Genomic DNA, 16,818 nt, shown 5'->3' with positions numbered 1-16,818 from the left:
ACATATAGTAATTGCACTGTGTTGTGGTGAACAATTCTTGTTTTTAACAGGTACATAAATAGTAATCGAATAACATCCATGGAGGCTGGTTCCTTTGACAACTTGTCCAGTACTCTGCAGGTCCTGAAGCTGAACAGGAATAGGATTTCATCCATCCCTTCAAAGATGTTTAAACTCGCCCACCTGCAGCACCTGTAAGTACATTTAGCATCAGGTTTCTTATTCTTGTAGATCTTTTGACTGAACCAAAGACATTATATTTCCCAGCTTCCCATTCTGCTTGTATGTGGAGCAGTATGAACCAGGTTACTCTCGTTCTCTCTCTATATCTATTTTATAGGACCTCTGTTATATAATCTGTCTGTCACATTTATCTATCTCTATCTATTCACTTGATTGGCTGCCGTTTCATGATAAAGTTGAGGCATTTTGGGGCCTGGGTTTTGACAGCACACTTATCACACAGACCTATTGCTAATAATTTACATAGAGTGGTCTTTCGGTCTGCCCCTTTAAACCATTAGCATTGTTAAACCAACTATTGGCTTGTGACTTTGTCAATCATATCTTGATGCACCACTGTTTTGGTTTATCCTGCCACCTCCACTCAAGTGCCTGGCACTTCTCTGCATGATGATCTCCTTTACAAGTACAGCTCTGTGTCTCTGCTCCTGCAGATTTCTACTGTGTGTCTCTCTGTAACATGCTAATTTCTAATGGCATGGCACATTAATGCCCGACCTAATTTTCTGTGCCAGTGCTTGTTAACACAGTGTTGCACTCTAGGTTGATACTTTAGAGGTGTTTGCTCCCTACCTTGTTGCCCCATTTTTAAAGATGTTTTAACAATAACAAAACTATGCTTATTAGATTAGTTATATCCTATTGATGACAACTTATTTTCTAAACATGTGCCCTTTGCTAAAATCTCAGATTCGGAAAATTAAACCTTGTTTCAGTTGGGAAACTATTTTATTGGCGGCGTGCATTACCGCAGACTGATTGATGGCCGCATATCTGCATAGCAGCATGCTGGCTGGTATTCAGGTCACTCATTAATGGATGTTTTTGTTGTGTTTGTGGGAGGAGGGCCACCCGATGCTTTTCCACTGTGTTTTTGGCCTCCCAGGGCTGTCCTTCGACCTTTTGTCAGCAGACTTCAACTTGTTTAAACCCTTTGCATTGCTACACATTTGTTTCTGGTTTTTGCATGTCAGTGCAGATGGCAGTGTTTTTTTTGTTTTCTTGTTCTTGCTCGCATAAAACGTTTCTGTAAACATACTCCTAACTTAATTTAAAACATTTTCACCCAGGGAGCTGAATCGGAACAAGTTGAAAAAAATAGACGGACTCACCTTTCAAGGACTCTGTGCCTTAAAGTCTCTGAAGATGCAGCGGAACGGGATAGCAAAACTCATGGATGGAGCCTTTTGGGGGCTGAGCAACATGGAAATTCTGTAAGTTGAACATCACGTGTGTTAAATAGTTGCTTCCCCATTTAACTCTTTCCGCTTCCACAGTTTAATTTGCTTTGCTTTTTCCGTCTCACAAAATTGTTCGAAGTCATCCTTATGGGTATGTTTCTAAATTGATCATGTCCTGCACAATCTTTCTGTCCTGTTGCTTCATGTCCAATAAACACTGTGATGGTTTCCCAAACTCCACAAAAGCTCCTTAATTCCCCCCAAAGTGATGTGCGGCACTGCTGTGCCTTATTATTGGAGATTTGACAAAATTAACTTGTTTTCTTAAAATGTATGTGATAAAAAGGATAGCTTTTATCCATATGATAATTTAAGTTGATGTTGAATAGGAGGGATTTCACTAAATTTGCAGCGGAATGCTTTCAAATTGATGCAGAATCCCTACCCATGTTAGCTTTGTGCGTTTCGCAGATGTGTTTCTGCATTTTTCTGACTGAGTTTTATATACATACAGTCTGTGTGTATTTGGGGGTGCCCATCACAGGTCTAAAAGAGCTGCATCTTTTGCATATTTTCTCTTAAGCCCTATAAAACATATTTACTCACACTGAATTTACACTTACTGTGTAAATGAAGCTCATTTACACAGTAAGTGGTTTACCTGAAACTCTGGCATTGATCCACTGATCCATGACCTACTTTGGACGCCCCTGGATGTATATTGCAGGTATGACTGCATAATGTAGAAATAATTAAGATTCCATACGGAATGGACATGTCTGCTACGTTTATGAATGTGCTGTTTTTCTTTATCTCTATCAATCTTGGCAATTCATAAAAGGCGGCAGAAGCACAAGATTTGATCTCCTGCAGCTAGCACACGTCTTCATAAGTTGCAGGTTCATCTTGAACCACAAACAAAGTGGCTTGGTAGAGCTGCAATTACAACTTCTTTACGTAGAAGGACGGGCAGGTCTGAGAGAAAGGCTGTCTTGTGGGGTCTTAAATTCCATGCATTTTTACCCTCAAGACACTGTTTAACTCTAGCATATGTCGCATGTCAGTGCACATCATTTATCGTGTATAAGTTCAGTTTATTTTTCGTTATCAGATGTCAGTCTCTCAATCAGTATGGCCAGAAGAGCTAGCCATAGCTAATAAATTGTTATTTCTCTGAAGAGTACATTGTGAAGAGTGAAAATAGAGTTTTTATCGTTGGCATACTGTGTGCTATAATCCTCGGGAAGGGTGCACTAACGAAGTGACAATTGGTGTGATTGTTACACTCTGTGTTAACTAAAATGTGGCTGTATTTGCTAAATGGAACAATTTGGAAGTTGTGTAATGAGATTTACTTCCTCCTTAGGGTCTTTTCTCTGTCCTCTGCTATGCCCTCCTTTGATGGTCGGGCAGCATTTAGGCAGGAATATTCCAACTAACAGATCATTCAGTGGATTGATTGGCAGAAAGAAGAGATATTTCATCCCTGTCCTACACACAATGACATTTGACCCCAATCATAAGTAGTATACAACCACTCGCAGTACTGATGCCCTCAGATGTTTGCTGATCTGCATAGTGTATAATGCACAGTTGGTGCATTCGAGTAGTGTGTGATCCTGTGTTTTCTTTTCATCCTCACCTGCAGGCAGCTGGACTACAACAACCTGACTGAGGTTACCAAGGGCTGGCTTTATGGGCTGCTTATGCTGCAGCAGCTCCATCTCAGCCAAAATGCCATCAGCAAGATCAGCCCGGACGCCTGGGAGTTTTGCCAGAAACTCAGTGATCTGTAAGTTGCCTTTATTCTGCCCCTCCTCTGTTAACATGGGTCTTGCCAAAACATGATTTTCATACTGGTGGATCTGTTAATGCTTTACCCCAAAGTTTCCAGGGTGACAACTTGGCAGCACCAGTATAAATTTCAAGATAGGGCACGTTGAACTGTGAAAATCCACCATTGCTGTTTTTATTTAGAGCAGTGTCTCCAATAAAAGTCTTAGGTACACCCGAGTCCATCAGATCAAATACAACATATCGTGTTTTATGCAAAAGTAATACTTGTATTTCAAGTTTTGTTTGCTGGCAGCGTGAGGAATGGAATTTACATTGCTGCTTTTATCTCTAAGTGAAACATATATTTTTCCTTTATTTTACAATTTGTAGGGATTTAACCTTCAACCAGTTAACAAGGTTGGACGAGTCCAGCTTCGTGGGCCTCAGTTTACTGAGCGAACTCTATATAGGGAATAACAAAGTGAGCTACATTGCCGATTGTGCCTTTCGAGGACTCTCCAGCTTGAACACGCTGTAAGTTTAATATTTTTGTTTGACTGTTTAATGTATAATGGATTCTGCGCACCTTCTTTCGTTGTACTGTCTTTTAGGACATATTCTTTTTCCCTCTCCCTCTCCCTCTCCCTCTCCCTCTCCCTCTCCCTCTCCCTCTCCCTCTCCCTCTCCCTCTCCCTCTCCCCCCTCCCCCCCTCCACCCACACACACACACACCAATACACCCATGATTGTAAGGTATATACAACACCTATCTCTTCATCTGTTTTTGGCGCACCAACAAATGAGACAACCCCCTGACCATAAGGGAGTTAAGGCAAAAGTTTTCATGATCTCTGACTTCAACAGACCCCGTCAGTCAAGGGTTAATTTGCAAAGGAATGAGTGCTGGTGCCCAAAACTCTGCTCAGATGCCTGCAGCTGGCGCTATCAAATATTGGCGCACTTAATACCAAAGGCTGCATTGTCTTAGACCCATATCATGTCTCCTAAATCCACTGGCAGACCCTCTTTGCCTTTATATGTCACTCATGCTTATCTCTCCTTTCTCCCCTTGAGACGATTTTCCGTCTTTCTCTACCTCGATCTGTCTGCTTTGTTCATTTTTCCCACTGATACTCTCAGTAAATGTGAGGCAGAAAAATAATTGGCGGTGACTAAAAATAACCACCAGCTCAAATTAAGCACTGCCTTCAGTACTGTAAAAATACACGTCCTGGAGACCGTCTGCTACTATGGACACAAATTGCAACACATGAAAAACTTAATTTCGAGAAATATATGTTTCTTTATATTTTATTTAATGGAATGTTCAGTACCTTTCCTACTTAGTAAATAGCTCCTATTCTTTAAGAGTTCGCACTATGGTAGAAGTTTAAAAGCCATTTTTATTTTTTATAAATTGTATGGTTTTGTTGTGGCATTTTTATGTTTGCCTTTCACAGAATTTTCACCTTTTAATTTTTTTCATATATACAGCTTGTGTTGTGAAACAGTTATCACATGCTATAAAATGTTTTCCATAGATCGCTCTGTTTTGGAGGGGGGGGTGTTGTTTAGAACCTTGATGAGTCTTCTTAAAGGCCAAAAAAGAAAACAAAAATTCAATTTCTGGGTAACATTCTAAAATAGAAAGCACAAGTCTACTTTGTCCTCCAAGAACAATAAAGCTTCAAGCCACATTGTTCTTCACATCAGTGAGATCTTTCATGGGTGTAAAATCAAAGCAAAGCTATTGATGCACAGCAAGCTTAATTAAAAGGCAGGTGTATTGAAGTTGCCTGTTGATTATCTGTGCCTCGGGCCAGTGGCCTTTAAATCTGGTCACCACTTTAGCCCACTGACAGATTGAAACACAAGACCTTCATTTGTATGTCTACTTCCCGTGCATAATTACTATCTGCCCTATGGCTCCTGATTGAGGCATGAGTGGTATGCCAGTGACGGCACAAATAGTTGTCAATGTCATCAACTTTTATGAGCTCCTCGGGGTCGATATAGGAGTATGTACCTTTGCAAAATAACTGATTGGCTACATGAAACTTTATAGGTAATAGTCTTCAAGATTTAAGCGCATTTTTGCATTTAACAGGTAGGAACATATATGTTTGAATTGTGGTTTTCAGTTCGCCTTCCACCAAAAATAAAAAAAATAGTAATATTAGTTTGATTTAGTGTTGTTTTTTCAGTTTGCTTCATTTGCAATGCTAACCATTTTCTTAACAAATAGGGACCTCAAAAGCAATGAAATCTCATGGACTATTGAAGATATGAATGGGGCTTTTTGTGGGCTTGAACGACTGAAGCGGCTGTAAGTACATGCATATATTATGTTTTAGTACGTTCCTACTTAATTGCTTGTGTATAGGATAAATGATAATTGGCATGACCAGCTGACATTTGCAATCGCTAAATTTCGATTTTTTCTTTTTTAGATAATGGAGACTTTGAGTAGTGTTTAATAGTGTTTGTAGGGCTACCTGGCGTTGTTTTTACATGTGTTAAATATGTCAATGGTCAAAATTATGTGAACTCTCTAAAAACATGCAGTTCATAAAAATGTATTCTGATTGGATTTTCAGCCTCCTGCCCCCAATTCATCAAAGTGTCATTCTGACCCTAATTGCAGACATAAACTGATTGACAGTGTATGAGGGCCACACAAGTTTTAAAGGGGTCACACTTTTTAAAATAAATAGTAAACGTCTAGCAATGTATGTTTTAGATTAGCAATAGGTGTTCAGCCCATGATTGATATCTGCTAAATTTATGGTCCGTTTTGAAATTATGGAGGCTAGATTCACTGTTCATCATTTAATGTCTTGAACCTTCTAGTCATACGTCAAACCCTACCTTCAGTCACCAAATTTAGGTTTTCAGTTCTTAACTTGATTGGCATTACTGTCTATATAAAGCACCAGCACTAATTATTTGACATATTTGCGTATTTTCTGGAAAGAAGTAAGAAATATGCAGTACTGGCAAAGGCAATATCATTTTGAGAACTTATAATCTAACTTTTAATTGAACCCTTTGATTCTTTACATGATTATAGTAATCGAGGGTCCAAAGGAGATGTGCAATGGTACAAAATGTTGTTGAAAAAGTAACCAAACGTACGAGGGAAGCCTTTTGAAACACAGGGTATAGTTTGTTTCTGTTAGAAATATAGCCTTTTAAATAATTGATATTCGTGAAATGGCATTTTTAAAAAGTCTAGATTTACGTTTATATTGATTTACCTCGTTGTGGGTTCCATTAGAAATATGGTTTGAAGATAAAGTACATATGTTTGGCTAACTTTTGTTAAAGGTATTTTTCTGGTGACATGAAAAGAAACCTAGTGTAAGTGCTTATATTATGTGTTTTTTTATTCTTAGATTGCTTCAAGGAAACAGAATCCGCTCTATCACAAAGAAGGCATTTTCGGGGTTGGATGCTTTGGAACACCTGTAAGTAAATTATGTGATTGAGCTGTTTAGAAAGGGAGAGGCATCTTGATGTTTTTGTGTTTGATGTGTTATAAATAAATGTTCTTGCTAAAATATTGTACCGGTGTAAAAGTTATTTAGCCTTTTTCTGACTACTATTAACAGCGCAAAATCTAGCTCCGCAAAATAGCCTGCTCGTACACAATAAGTAAAGCAACGTTGCCCGACAGTCTGAAGTGAGGGCTTAGTAGAAATTCGACTGCTTAGTCTCTGACAACAGAATTGTTCCAACATTTAAACTACTTGCTGAAATTCCAATCTTTGGTAAAGCTTGTCCTCAGCTTTCAAAATCATTAATATAAATAATCTTCATAGTTTTCAATTACTCATTAATTATAATGTGAGCAAGCATTAAGTTAAGACTGTATTGCTATCACAGACATCTCAAGTGATATCCAGTGACGAGCTAAAATAACTGATTTTACAGTCCCAAACCATAATGGTATGTAGCATAAAATGACAGTAGTAAGCAGTGGGCAATATCGTGCACAAAAACATTAACAACAAATACAGCAGGCAGGCTAATTGAGGGCCAGAGGGAAACTTATTGGGATTGTATTTAGCTGATATACATTCCCTAGGGGCACTATTTACTGAAGAGAAAACGACTTTCTAAACTCCTTAACCTCTATTCAAAGCTTGAGGGCACAAACAATGAAAGCAACAAAGATGGGCAAAAACGCTCCTTAGCAAATCCCATTTAGAGTAAACATTTGGCTGACTATGACAACTGCAAAAAGAGAAAGTAATCAGTGGGGCTCATTAAAATTGAGTTACTCTTAGTGTCTCCAAAAATCTTAAATATCTTTCCCTCCTTTAGAGTTACTCGTGGATTGCAGAAGAAGCAAAGCCTGTTATGCCCTTGCCTTGTAATGGGTGATTCATCGTCAGATGAGGGCTCTTTCTGACTAAAACTCTTGTTCCTTTCTCAGGGATCTGAATAACAATGCAATAATGTCCGTGCAAGGAAATGCGTTTTCACAGTTGAAGAAACTTCAAGAATTGTAAGTTTTTTTTTTCTTCTTGTTCTAAACTATGTTTAATTGAAATAGAGACGAATAAGGCATTTTCTGAACTTATTAGTCCTGAATTAATGCAAATGTCACATTTGATTTTTCTTTAAATTGAGTTGGGTGCGCAAGTTAGCTTAAATTAGATGTGTTTGTAGGATGTATAGTGCAGCCTTTGGCATTTATACAATGACTAGCTGGAAAAGTACATTAAGAGAATATCCAGAAATGCAAGTTCCATTGTACCAATGCCTGTTGTCACTAGCTGTATTTGGTCTCAAGTCACCTAGATGTTTAATGTCCACTTCTAAAATGTGTGATCCTCATTCATTGGTGACCCCTTCATTTTGCAGGACTATGAATGCTGAAATATAAAAAACTAATTTGCATCAGAAATAGCTCTGTAGTAATTACAATGTTAACTTATTTAAAAGTTCAAGAAAGCTTGCCTAGAATTATTATTCTATGAGGACAGTTCATTTTGTGGAGAAAAGCAGAGGAGGGCTGCACAAGAGTTTGCACAAGTTATAGGCACTTGTTGCATAGTGCTACGTATGTTAATATGTTGTGCACAGTACACAGTTTAAATCTCTTCTATTTGCCAGGCACTTGAATACGTCTAGCCTGTTATGTGATTGCCAGCTGAAATGGCTACCGCAATGGGTGACAGAGAACAACTTTCAGACATTTGTGAACACCAGCTGTGCCCACCCCCAGTTGTTAAAAGGGAGAAGTATCTTTGCTGTTAGCCCAGATGATTTTGTATGTGGTAAGTACTGCACCCTTCCTTCCATACTAGGTATAATTGTATGCTGATAACATTCTGTGCACTGTTGTTTCAATTAAATTATGTACATTTTAAACCTAATTCTGTTACCAGTTTGAAACATTTACTCAAAATTAATACCAACATTTGCGAGTTTCCTAATAATAGTGTAACTTGAACGGATTGAAGTAGTCCAGATATGAACTCTTGGTAACAGTTCTTACTTTAAAAGTGTATTCGTTTAACTTGACATTTTTTTAAAACCAATGTACCCCATGGCTTTCTATTTAGAAAACAAATGCTTTCCATAGAAATCGAATTGTTCAGATTTTGACGTTGGACAGTAGTACATAATTTTAACACCACATTGCAATTGCACACTTTTCTTAAGAAGAATGTTTTGACCTGTTTTGGGGTAACCATACACGCTTAGCAGTGTTAAAATGAATACCTCCATGTAGCTAACCTTTTTAGTGGCTTTTATCATCAGAAGACTTAGTTTGTGGGTTTATACTAGCTAGAGCTTTGGTGTAATTAAGCCCTTTGATGTCTGATGTTAATCTCTATGGGTAGTTAAGTCGACACACTTGTTAAGTCACTTTCTCAGTTGCCTAAACAAGCTTGGCTAATTTGAAAACCTTCATTTTTAGGTACATTATTAGAAAGCATATGATTAAACTGTAGTCCAGAGATTGGTGAATGCAGCCAGATTGTCCTAATTTTTACATAATGCTACACATTTCGGAAATTAATGCAGAGATAAATATATAAAAATCCACATATCTAGTTTATGCCCTATACTAAACTACTCCTTGTACTACAGTAACTAGAACGCATTTTGCCCTATAGTCGAGGAGACTGTGCTTATAAGATAGTGCTTAAGATGCCATAGAATAGAACACACAGGCTTGATGTCATTGAGAATGGAGTGGGTGTGAAAGACTCCTGTTGCATCCACAGGCTTAATTGAAATATCCAGATGCCATGCCAGAAATGCACAATAAAAATAATTGTAACTAATTATGTTGTACCTTTAAAAGTTGTTTGAGTGTGTGTGTAAAGGAGACTGTGCTTATAAGATAGTGCTTAAGATGCCATAGAATAGAACACACAGGCTTGATGTCATTGAGAATGGAGTGGGTGTGAAAGACTCCTGTCACATCCACAGGCTTAATTGAAATATTCAGATGGCATGCCAGAAATGCACAATAAAAATAATTGTAACTAATTATGTTGTACCTTTAAAAGTTGTTTGAGTGTGTGTGTAAAGGAGAGAGAGTGAGTAAATGAGAGAGCAGGTAGGGGAGAGAGCTCTTGAACATAACAAATAAATTGAATGATGTAGACTATGCCCTACTTTATGAGTACTGCTCGAAGTCGTTATTTAATTCAACCTGTTGGAAACAGTATTAACAATTGACTTAATAGGACAGACTCGATAAATGTTGCAATTGTCCAAGAGCCAGAGTTTGGAAGATTTCTAAATACTTCTGTGAGACCAAGTTTTAAAAACACGAGAGCTCAGTGTTTTCAGAGACTCGTTTTATACATCATTCCCAGGACCGTTTCACTCTTTTGAGTGAGCTTAACATTCGTAGAACAGAGGTACAGATACAACTGTGAAAAATACCCAACCATATAAGCTATTGGCTACGCAGCTCAGTGACCTTTTTAAAACGTGTGTATTGTGACTGAGAACTGCAGTGGGCTGGCTGAACTAAGAAAATCATCCTACTGCACAGCCAGACTACAAAGAACATCACCAATATCTTTGTAACTGTATCAGACTTCTGACCTGAGACCTCTCAACAAATGTTGAACAGATCTGTTATAACATCTGGTAATTTCTGAAGTAAAGAGACTTCAAAAGATAATAGGATAGTCACACTTAACTTAGTAACTGGTGCCATGAGAACAACAGAAGCATTTTTCTGTAGTGAGTTAAAACGAATTGGGAATTCTTCAGAGTGCCACTATTCTCCCAAAATCTTCATTGTTGTGGAAATAACCTGTAAGCGTAGTTCATGTGAAGAAAAATCAGGACTTGTTGATTGGTTGGTTTCCTTTAAGATGGTGGGTGCCCTGACTGGTTGCTTCATGCATTATTATTAGTTAATGGTGCACCATCTGTTTAATACAAAATAATTAAAAACATAGTAGCCAATTCACAGAGCTCTTTTGAATTTAGTCGGAAATCTACCGATATAGGCCTTCCTGTGTTTGGAGCTCTTACTATTTTATTTTTAACAGAACTCATAAAACTCTACAGCATGCTTCTGTATGTTCACTGGATTTGTAGATTTCCTACATTGGCCTCCGCCTCCTTTTATTTAGTGGATTGTTCACTGTGAAGACAGGCTGCTAAACTAAGCAAGGGGAAATGCATTTCACACATTTTTGTTGTTTTTCTTTTTCGGAGGGGAAATATAGTTCCCAATGGAGAAGCCCTCTGCCACATAGGCAAGGCATCTAGTGGTGTCCCTGGACCAATCCCATCTTAGGAAGAATTATTGCAGTGTTTTGGGGGGCTACTCTACAAGTATTTACTAGGTAGAAATAGGCATTTAAAATGTTTGTGAACACTAAGTCCAACAATATTTCCTAATTTCCACCTCTTATTTACAGTGGTGGACTGTCTGACAGCTGTCCAAAATTCTAAAGTTCACTTTTGGATTTTACAAAGTAGGAAATGGAATTAAAATGATGCCTTTTTTTGGACATCCAATTTACTAAGTGTGATTAAAAAAATGTGTTAATTTGCCCATAGACGTTTTGTTAATAGAGCATTAGAAATACTGGTTTGGAGATATTTAAGGAAGATTTTCTTCAGGTTCCTTCGGTGGTTTTCCTCTTTTTTTCAGTTTTGACAATACATTTGGTCCTATTGTATAAAAGATGCTAGGGAAATCCAGACAAATTGATAGCCTATCATTGATAATGCTTTTGAGCTGATTGCTAATAGCATCACTTTTTGGTGGTCCATTGCCTGGATAGCAGAGAAACCCTCATACATGTTTTTCCCCATTCCAGCTAGCCACACCTCACAATCATTCAGCACTGCATCCTCTAAAACGTTACTGACCTGGCAGAGTTTGTTCTCCACCTGCTTGTTTGTGCTGGACTGAATTACTTTTCACCAACAAAAGGCTATTTTCATCTTTTTCAGATGATTTCCCTAAACCTCAGATCACTGTCCAGCCGGAAACCCAATCAGCAATCAGAGGGTCCAATGTAAGTTTCATCTGCTCAGCAGCCAGTAGCAGCGACTCCCCGATGACATTTGCATGGAAGAAGGACAACGAGCTACTGCAAGATGCAGAAATGGAGAACTATGCCCACCTTCGCGCACAAGGTGGAGAAGTGATGGAATACACCACCATCCTGCGTCTGCGCCATGTTGAGTTCAGCAGCGAAGGAAAATACCAGTGTGTCATTTCAAATCACTTTGGCTCATCATACTCCATCAAATCCAAGCTCACAGTAAACAGTATGTATTATAGAAGAAAACTATTTTATTTTTTATTTTAATGTCATGCTTTGTTTAAGTAGTAAAGACATGTTCCTTTCGTTTCTTTAGTGCAGAGTGAAGATTGTAGACTTATCTTATTTTATCTTGTTGCTTGCTTTCACTTAACACAGAGTAAAACTCTCTTCATTCAAATTCTCGGTACGCAAAGTATTTCTTCAAAACTAAGCATATTGCCATGTTGCATCTGCTTTCATAGACCCAGGTGTACATTTCTGTCAATTGAAAGCAGCAATGCAACCCAACCATAAAATAGTAATAAGCCTGAATAGCTTGGTCCTAGTTTAAGAGACACTTTGAAGTCTACATGTACCTCCTTGCTAAGCTTTATGTAGCATTCCTGGTGAAAGATAATTTTGAGTGTGTCTAGTGTCCTCTTCACAAGCACTATGTGTCACATAACACTTTACCACCATCTTTTCCGAGAGCACACATCTGACTGTAGAAGAATATGCAGTGTAAGTAACACTGACTGGATAATCCTATTCAAAGATGAGCTATTTAGGCCCACCTAAGAATAAATGCTTGCTATGGATGTGGCAGAAGAAGTCAGAGATTTTAGCCATCATTTTTGTTAAAAGGATTTTTTACCATTAGTATTTGCTTGTGGGCTGATTCTGGGGTGAAGTCTCTTGACAACGGACTGCAAGCAGATAAAGACTGGTACTTATATGATCATTGTGGAACAGTTTACTTTTGTCACATTCTTCAACAGAGAATAGATTAATGGAATGAAAGATGTTGTGGCATAAAACGATATATATAGAATCACAAAACAACGGTATTTAGTTGGGCTACTGCAATACTAATAACCCACTTGGGAGTTTGCTTATTAATCTATTCTTTTCATTTTTGCAGTGCTTCCATCATTCACAAAGATGCCAATGGATCTGACCATTCGAGCGGGAGCAATGGCTCGACTGGAATGTGCTGCAGTTGGACATCCGCCACCCCAGATAGCCTGGCAGAAAAATGGAGGCACAGACTTCCCTGCTGCTCGTGAGAGGCGCATGCATGTGATGCCGGAAGATGATGTATTCTTCATTGTGGATGTGAAAATAGAGGACATTGGCATCTATAGCTGCACTGCCCAAAATAGTGCCGGAACAATTTCAGCAAATGCAACGCTTACTGTCCTAGGTAAGAGAAGCATGGACAGGGAGATAGTGGGGTATGTATTTGAGAAATAAGTTGTTTGGGTGACATAGAACTAGGTATGAAGGTGATAGTATTAATATGCTAAGCATAACACTTCTCTTGCCAATTTGAAAGGCTTTCTTAACTAAAAATAAATAAGTAGGCTGGATGATGCCGTTTCTTGATCTTATGTACTTACCAAGGGCATATTTTCAACTGTTTTTCCTGGTCTTGCTAACTCTGAACACCTGGAATGAATCTCTTTAAGTGACACAAGCCATATGTTAAGAGGTGGCTGATCTAGGGCCTTACATTTGTTCAGAAAATGTGTGCACTGATTAATCAGACGCTTAACATTGCGAACAGTAAATATAATTTATAGCTTCTTTATAGTAAGCAATGATAAGAATTCCATTTTGTTTGTTTCTTCCTCAGAAACACCATCCTTTCTGCGACCCCTTGTGGACCGTACTGTGACAAAAGGAGAAACTGCAGTTTTGCAATGCATTGCGGGTGGGAGCCCTACACCGAAGCTGAACTGGACGAAGGATGACAGCCCATTGGTTGTGACTGAAAGGCACTTCTTTGCAGCTGCCAATCAACTACTTATAATTGTAGACACAGATATTGAGGATGCTGGGAAATATACTTGCGAAATGTCGAATACCCTGGGAACAGAGAGAGGCAACATTCGTGTGAATGTAATACCTAGTCCAACTTGTGACTCTCCTCCCAATGCTTCTCCATCACTGGAAGACGACGGCTGGGCCACAGTTGGCATTGTGATTATAGCAGTGGTTTGCTGTGTGGTGGGCACTTCGCTTGTGTGGGTGGTCATCATATACCACACAAGAAGGAGAAATGAAGACTGCAGCGTCACAAACACAGGTGTGTAAACTGAAACATGGTCTTAACTATACCCGCTAAAAAGATTATAATGACTTGTGTTCATTTTAGGATTGCGTGTAAAATTTTGAGTCTGCTCCAGTTACTGTACTAAAAATATTCTTCTCAAAACCAGCCTAGCCCAGAAGACCCCCCACTTTGTTGCTTAGGCTGAAGATTTTTGTAATGCTACTTCAGCATTGTAAAGGCACAGCAGAGCCCAAGAAATACCGCCAGTGCAAACACAATTTCATTCTGGCCAGTATGTAAATGATATATTTATGAATGGAGCAACACCATGCTAATACATATGCTTAACACTGCTACCACTGACCTGCCACATGGCACTTTAAATGTTCAGTTACTTTTCATATGATTTATTATTGTCGAAAAATAGCCAACTTTTTTATTTGGTTTGCTTGCATTGTGGTTCCAGATAATATAATAAACATCCACTGAAAATGCTGACTTAAAAATAAAACAATGTTTAACGGACCCTCCTGTTTATAAGATTCCTGATTAGAATTAAGAAACAACCAACTTTGTAAGCCCTGTGTAAACGTTCTAAGACAATTAATAGCATTTCTTTGGGTCTGTGTGTCATTGCAGATGAAACCAATCTTCCTGCAGATATTCCCAGCTACTTGTCTTCTCAAGGGACCTTGGCAGACCGCCAGGATGGGTACAGCTCCTCTGAAAATGAAAGCCATCATCAGTTCATCACTTCAGCCATTGGTGGATATGTCTTACAACCTAGAGACAGTAATGGTAGGTTGATAAGCGATCTGTAGGTTGGAGTGCTTTTATTCTATAAATTAGTTAAAAAACAGCTTTTCTGAATGGTTAGAGCTTTTGCTATAGTCACTGATGAAGACTTTCCTGTTTTAAATATCCTACCCCACTTCAGCGCACTCATGAGAAGTACTGTTTTTTGGGTGAACCAAGCGCAGAGATACTCCTTCGGGAGTCGAGTCTAGCGCTATATAAGCCTCTAAAATAAATAAATAAATTTGTGCCTTCAGTTTAAAGCTCTCAGCTGTACACCCGGTGAAGTAGTGGTAGGTGCCTTGAATGGTCGTAGTTAAATCATGTTGTATGTATATATGTAATATGTCCATGTCCATGGGCCAATAAGGCCTTTAATCGGCGAGCCAGCTTGGTATATGAGGAAGGAAACTGATCTGTTCTACTATAGCTATAGTTGTCAAGTGTTAGAGGTGAAAATCAAGAGATTTCAAATAAACAAACAAGGGTTTAACTTGGACGCATTTCCCTGTTCAGCTGAGAGCTGATTCACTCAGGTAATTTGTGAAAGAAGTTGATCACAGCTAGGGACAGTTGCTCAGTCGTTGCTGCACTGAAGGTAAGTCATAGTCTGATTAACAGTCGTAAAAGCAGTGAGGGCTTTAACCAGAAGAAAAGGCTTATTACCTTTCAATCCAAATTTGCCTTCACGTCCCGTTGCCAAACCCTGGTAATCTAAATAAGGTGTGTGTTTATGGGAAACTCCATATACTAGGCTGTCTTTAAAGAAGGAAAGCCTGCCATGGATGGATGTCCAGGGAACTTAAGGGTACTGCAACAGAAAGGATTGAATTTGCCTCAATCACTTTGCAAGGGTCTTTAAAAAGCTGGTTCCTTTTAGCTATCCCATTGCAAAATGAGCTTTCAGAAGGCACACTTGTGTGTAGGGCTAATCTACAAAGTATTTTCTATCAGCCGCGGCCGCTGCAGGTAAGAGTGGTGGTGCCGGCTGGGGGGGATTTCGAGAGACGACCACGAGGGAAAATAATTATTTCTCTCTAAATCCACCCTGAGCCGGCCCCACTGCTCTTACCTGCAGCGGCCGCGGCTGTTTTCTATGCACCTCCTGGACTTGCATCTGGGCGTTTTGCCAGGATTGGGTATGCCTGATTCATAAACACGTAGAGAGAGGCCGAAGTGTGTGAAGTACATTTGCATAAGTTACTACTCATCTGTTCATTATTTATACACAAATGGGAGGGCAATTCGAAAGGCATTTAGAGTACATAAAGCTGTAAATTGTCCCCAACATATATTCATATATTCATATTCATATATATATTCATATACTCATATATTCATATACAGATTATTCATATACAGTTAGTACAAATTTAAAGAACTGTGTCCCCATTGCACTTTTACTAATAGGGAAGTGCGCATTTTGGGGCAATTCATAAAGGCATGTAAGAGTAAATGTAAGGCTACTAATGTAATACTACTTTCCTTACTCATAAATACTTTTGTGAATTGGCCCATGTCATTTAGTTTAACCTGTTTAACAATCGTAGGAGTTCTCAGGGAAATTCTATTCAAATGTAGTAAGCTTAGGATCACTTGCACCTTAGTGGGTATTCATGAATAGGTCCAAATGCATTTCCCAAACTTTTCAGCATTTCCCAAACTTTTCAGCACTTTTATCCCTGAAAGATCCAAGTTAAGATTGAAGTGCTCAAAGTGTGACAAAGAACACCAATTGTTGTGGGTTTTCACAAAGCTGGATGTAGGAAGACAAGAAATATTTAGCAAATATTTTGTAAAAAAAACACCGTAAAAATCTCACTTCGTATGCGAAGATCTGTCATGAAATCTTTAAAGGCTGAATGAGCAAATTGCAATAAGGGTGAACAAGAGCAAATTTTGCAGAACACGAGCCATGGAGCATAATATTGTATTTAGTGACGATTGTTAACAGTACAAAGAAAATTCTTTAACTATTGTCTGTCCCCTCCCTCAGAGGTTAGCATCAAAGCTCATCTCATAT

General features: G+C 38.7%; 1 protein-coding gene across 1 annotated transcript in view; it reads left to right on the top strand.

Annotated features, from left to right (window-relative positions):
* The window catches only part of LRIG3 (leucine rich repeats and immunoglobulin like domains 3), a 73,785-nt gene that overhangs the window by 43,168 nt on the left and 13,799 nt on the right, over nucleotides 1–16,818 (top strand). The window contains exons 5-16 of the mRNA XM_078675535.1: nucleotides 51–194; nucleotides 1,314–1,457; nucleotides 3,073–3,216; nucleotides 3,591–3,734; nucleotides 5,446–5,526; nucleotides 6,596–6,667; nucleotides 7,639–7,710; nucleotides 8,322–8,485; nucleotides 11,649–11,969; nucleotides 12,867–13,148; nucleotides 13,581–14,033; nucleotides 14,640–14,798. Of these exons, the coding sequence (XP_078531661.1) occupies nucleotides 51–194; nucleotides 1,314–1,457; nucleotides 3,073–3,216; nucleotides 3,591–3,734; nucleotides 5,446–5,526; nucleotides 6,596–6,667; nucleotides 7,639–7,710; nucleotides 8,322–8,485; nucleotides 11,649–11,969; nucleotides 12,867–13,148; nucleotides 13,581–14,033; nucleotides 14,640–14,798 (2,180 nt within the window). The remainder of the gene's footprint in view (nucleotides 1–50; nucleotides 195–1,313; nucleotides 1,458–3,072; nucleotides 3,217–3,590; nucleotides 3,735–5,445; nucleotides 5,527–6,595; nucleotides 6,668–7,638; nucleotides 7,711–8,321; nucleotides 8,486–11,648; nucleotides 11,970–12,866; nucleotides 13,149–13,580; nucleotides 14,034–14,639; nucleotides 14,799–16,818) is intronic.

This window comes from Lissotriton helveticus, chromosome 1_1 (assembly GCF_964261635.1).
Source record: "Lissotriton helveticus chromosome 1_1, aLisHel1.1, whole genome shotgun sequence".
Classification (NCBI taxonomy): Eukaryota; Metazoa; Chordata; class Amphibia; order Caudata; family Salamandridae; genus Lissotriton; species Lissotriton helveticus.
The sequence above is the reverse complement of the archived record's forward strand: the minus strand, read 5'-3'. Positions and strand labels throughout refer to the sequence as shown.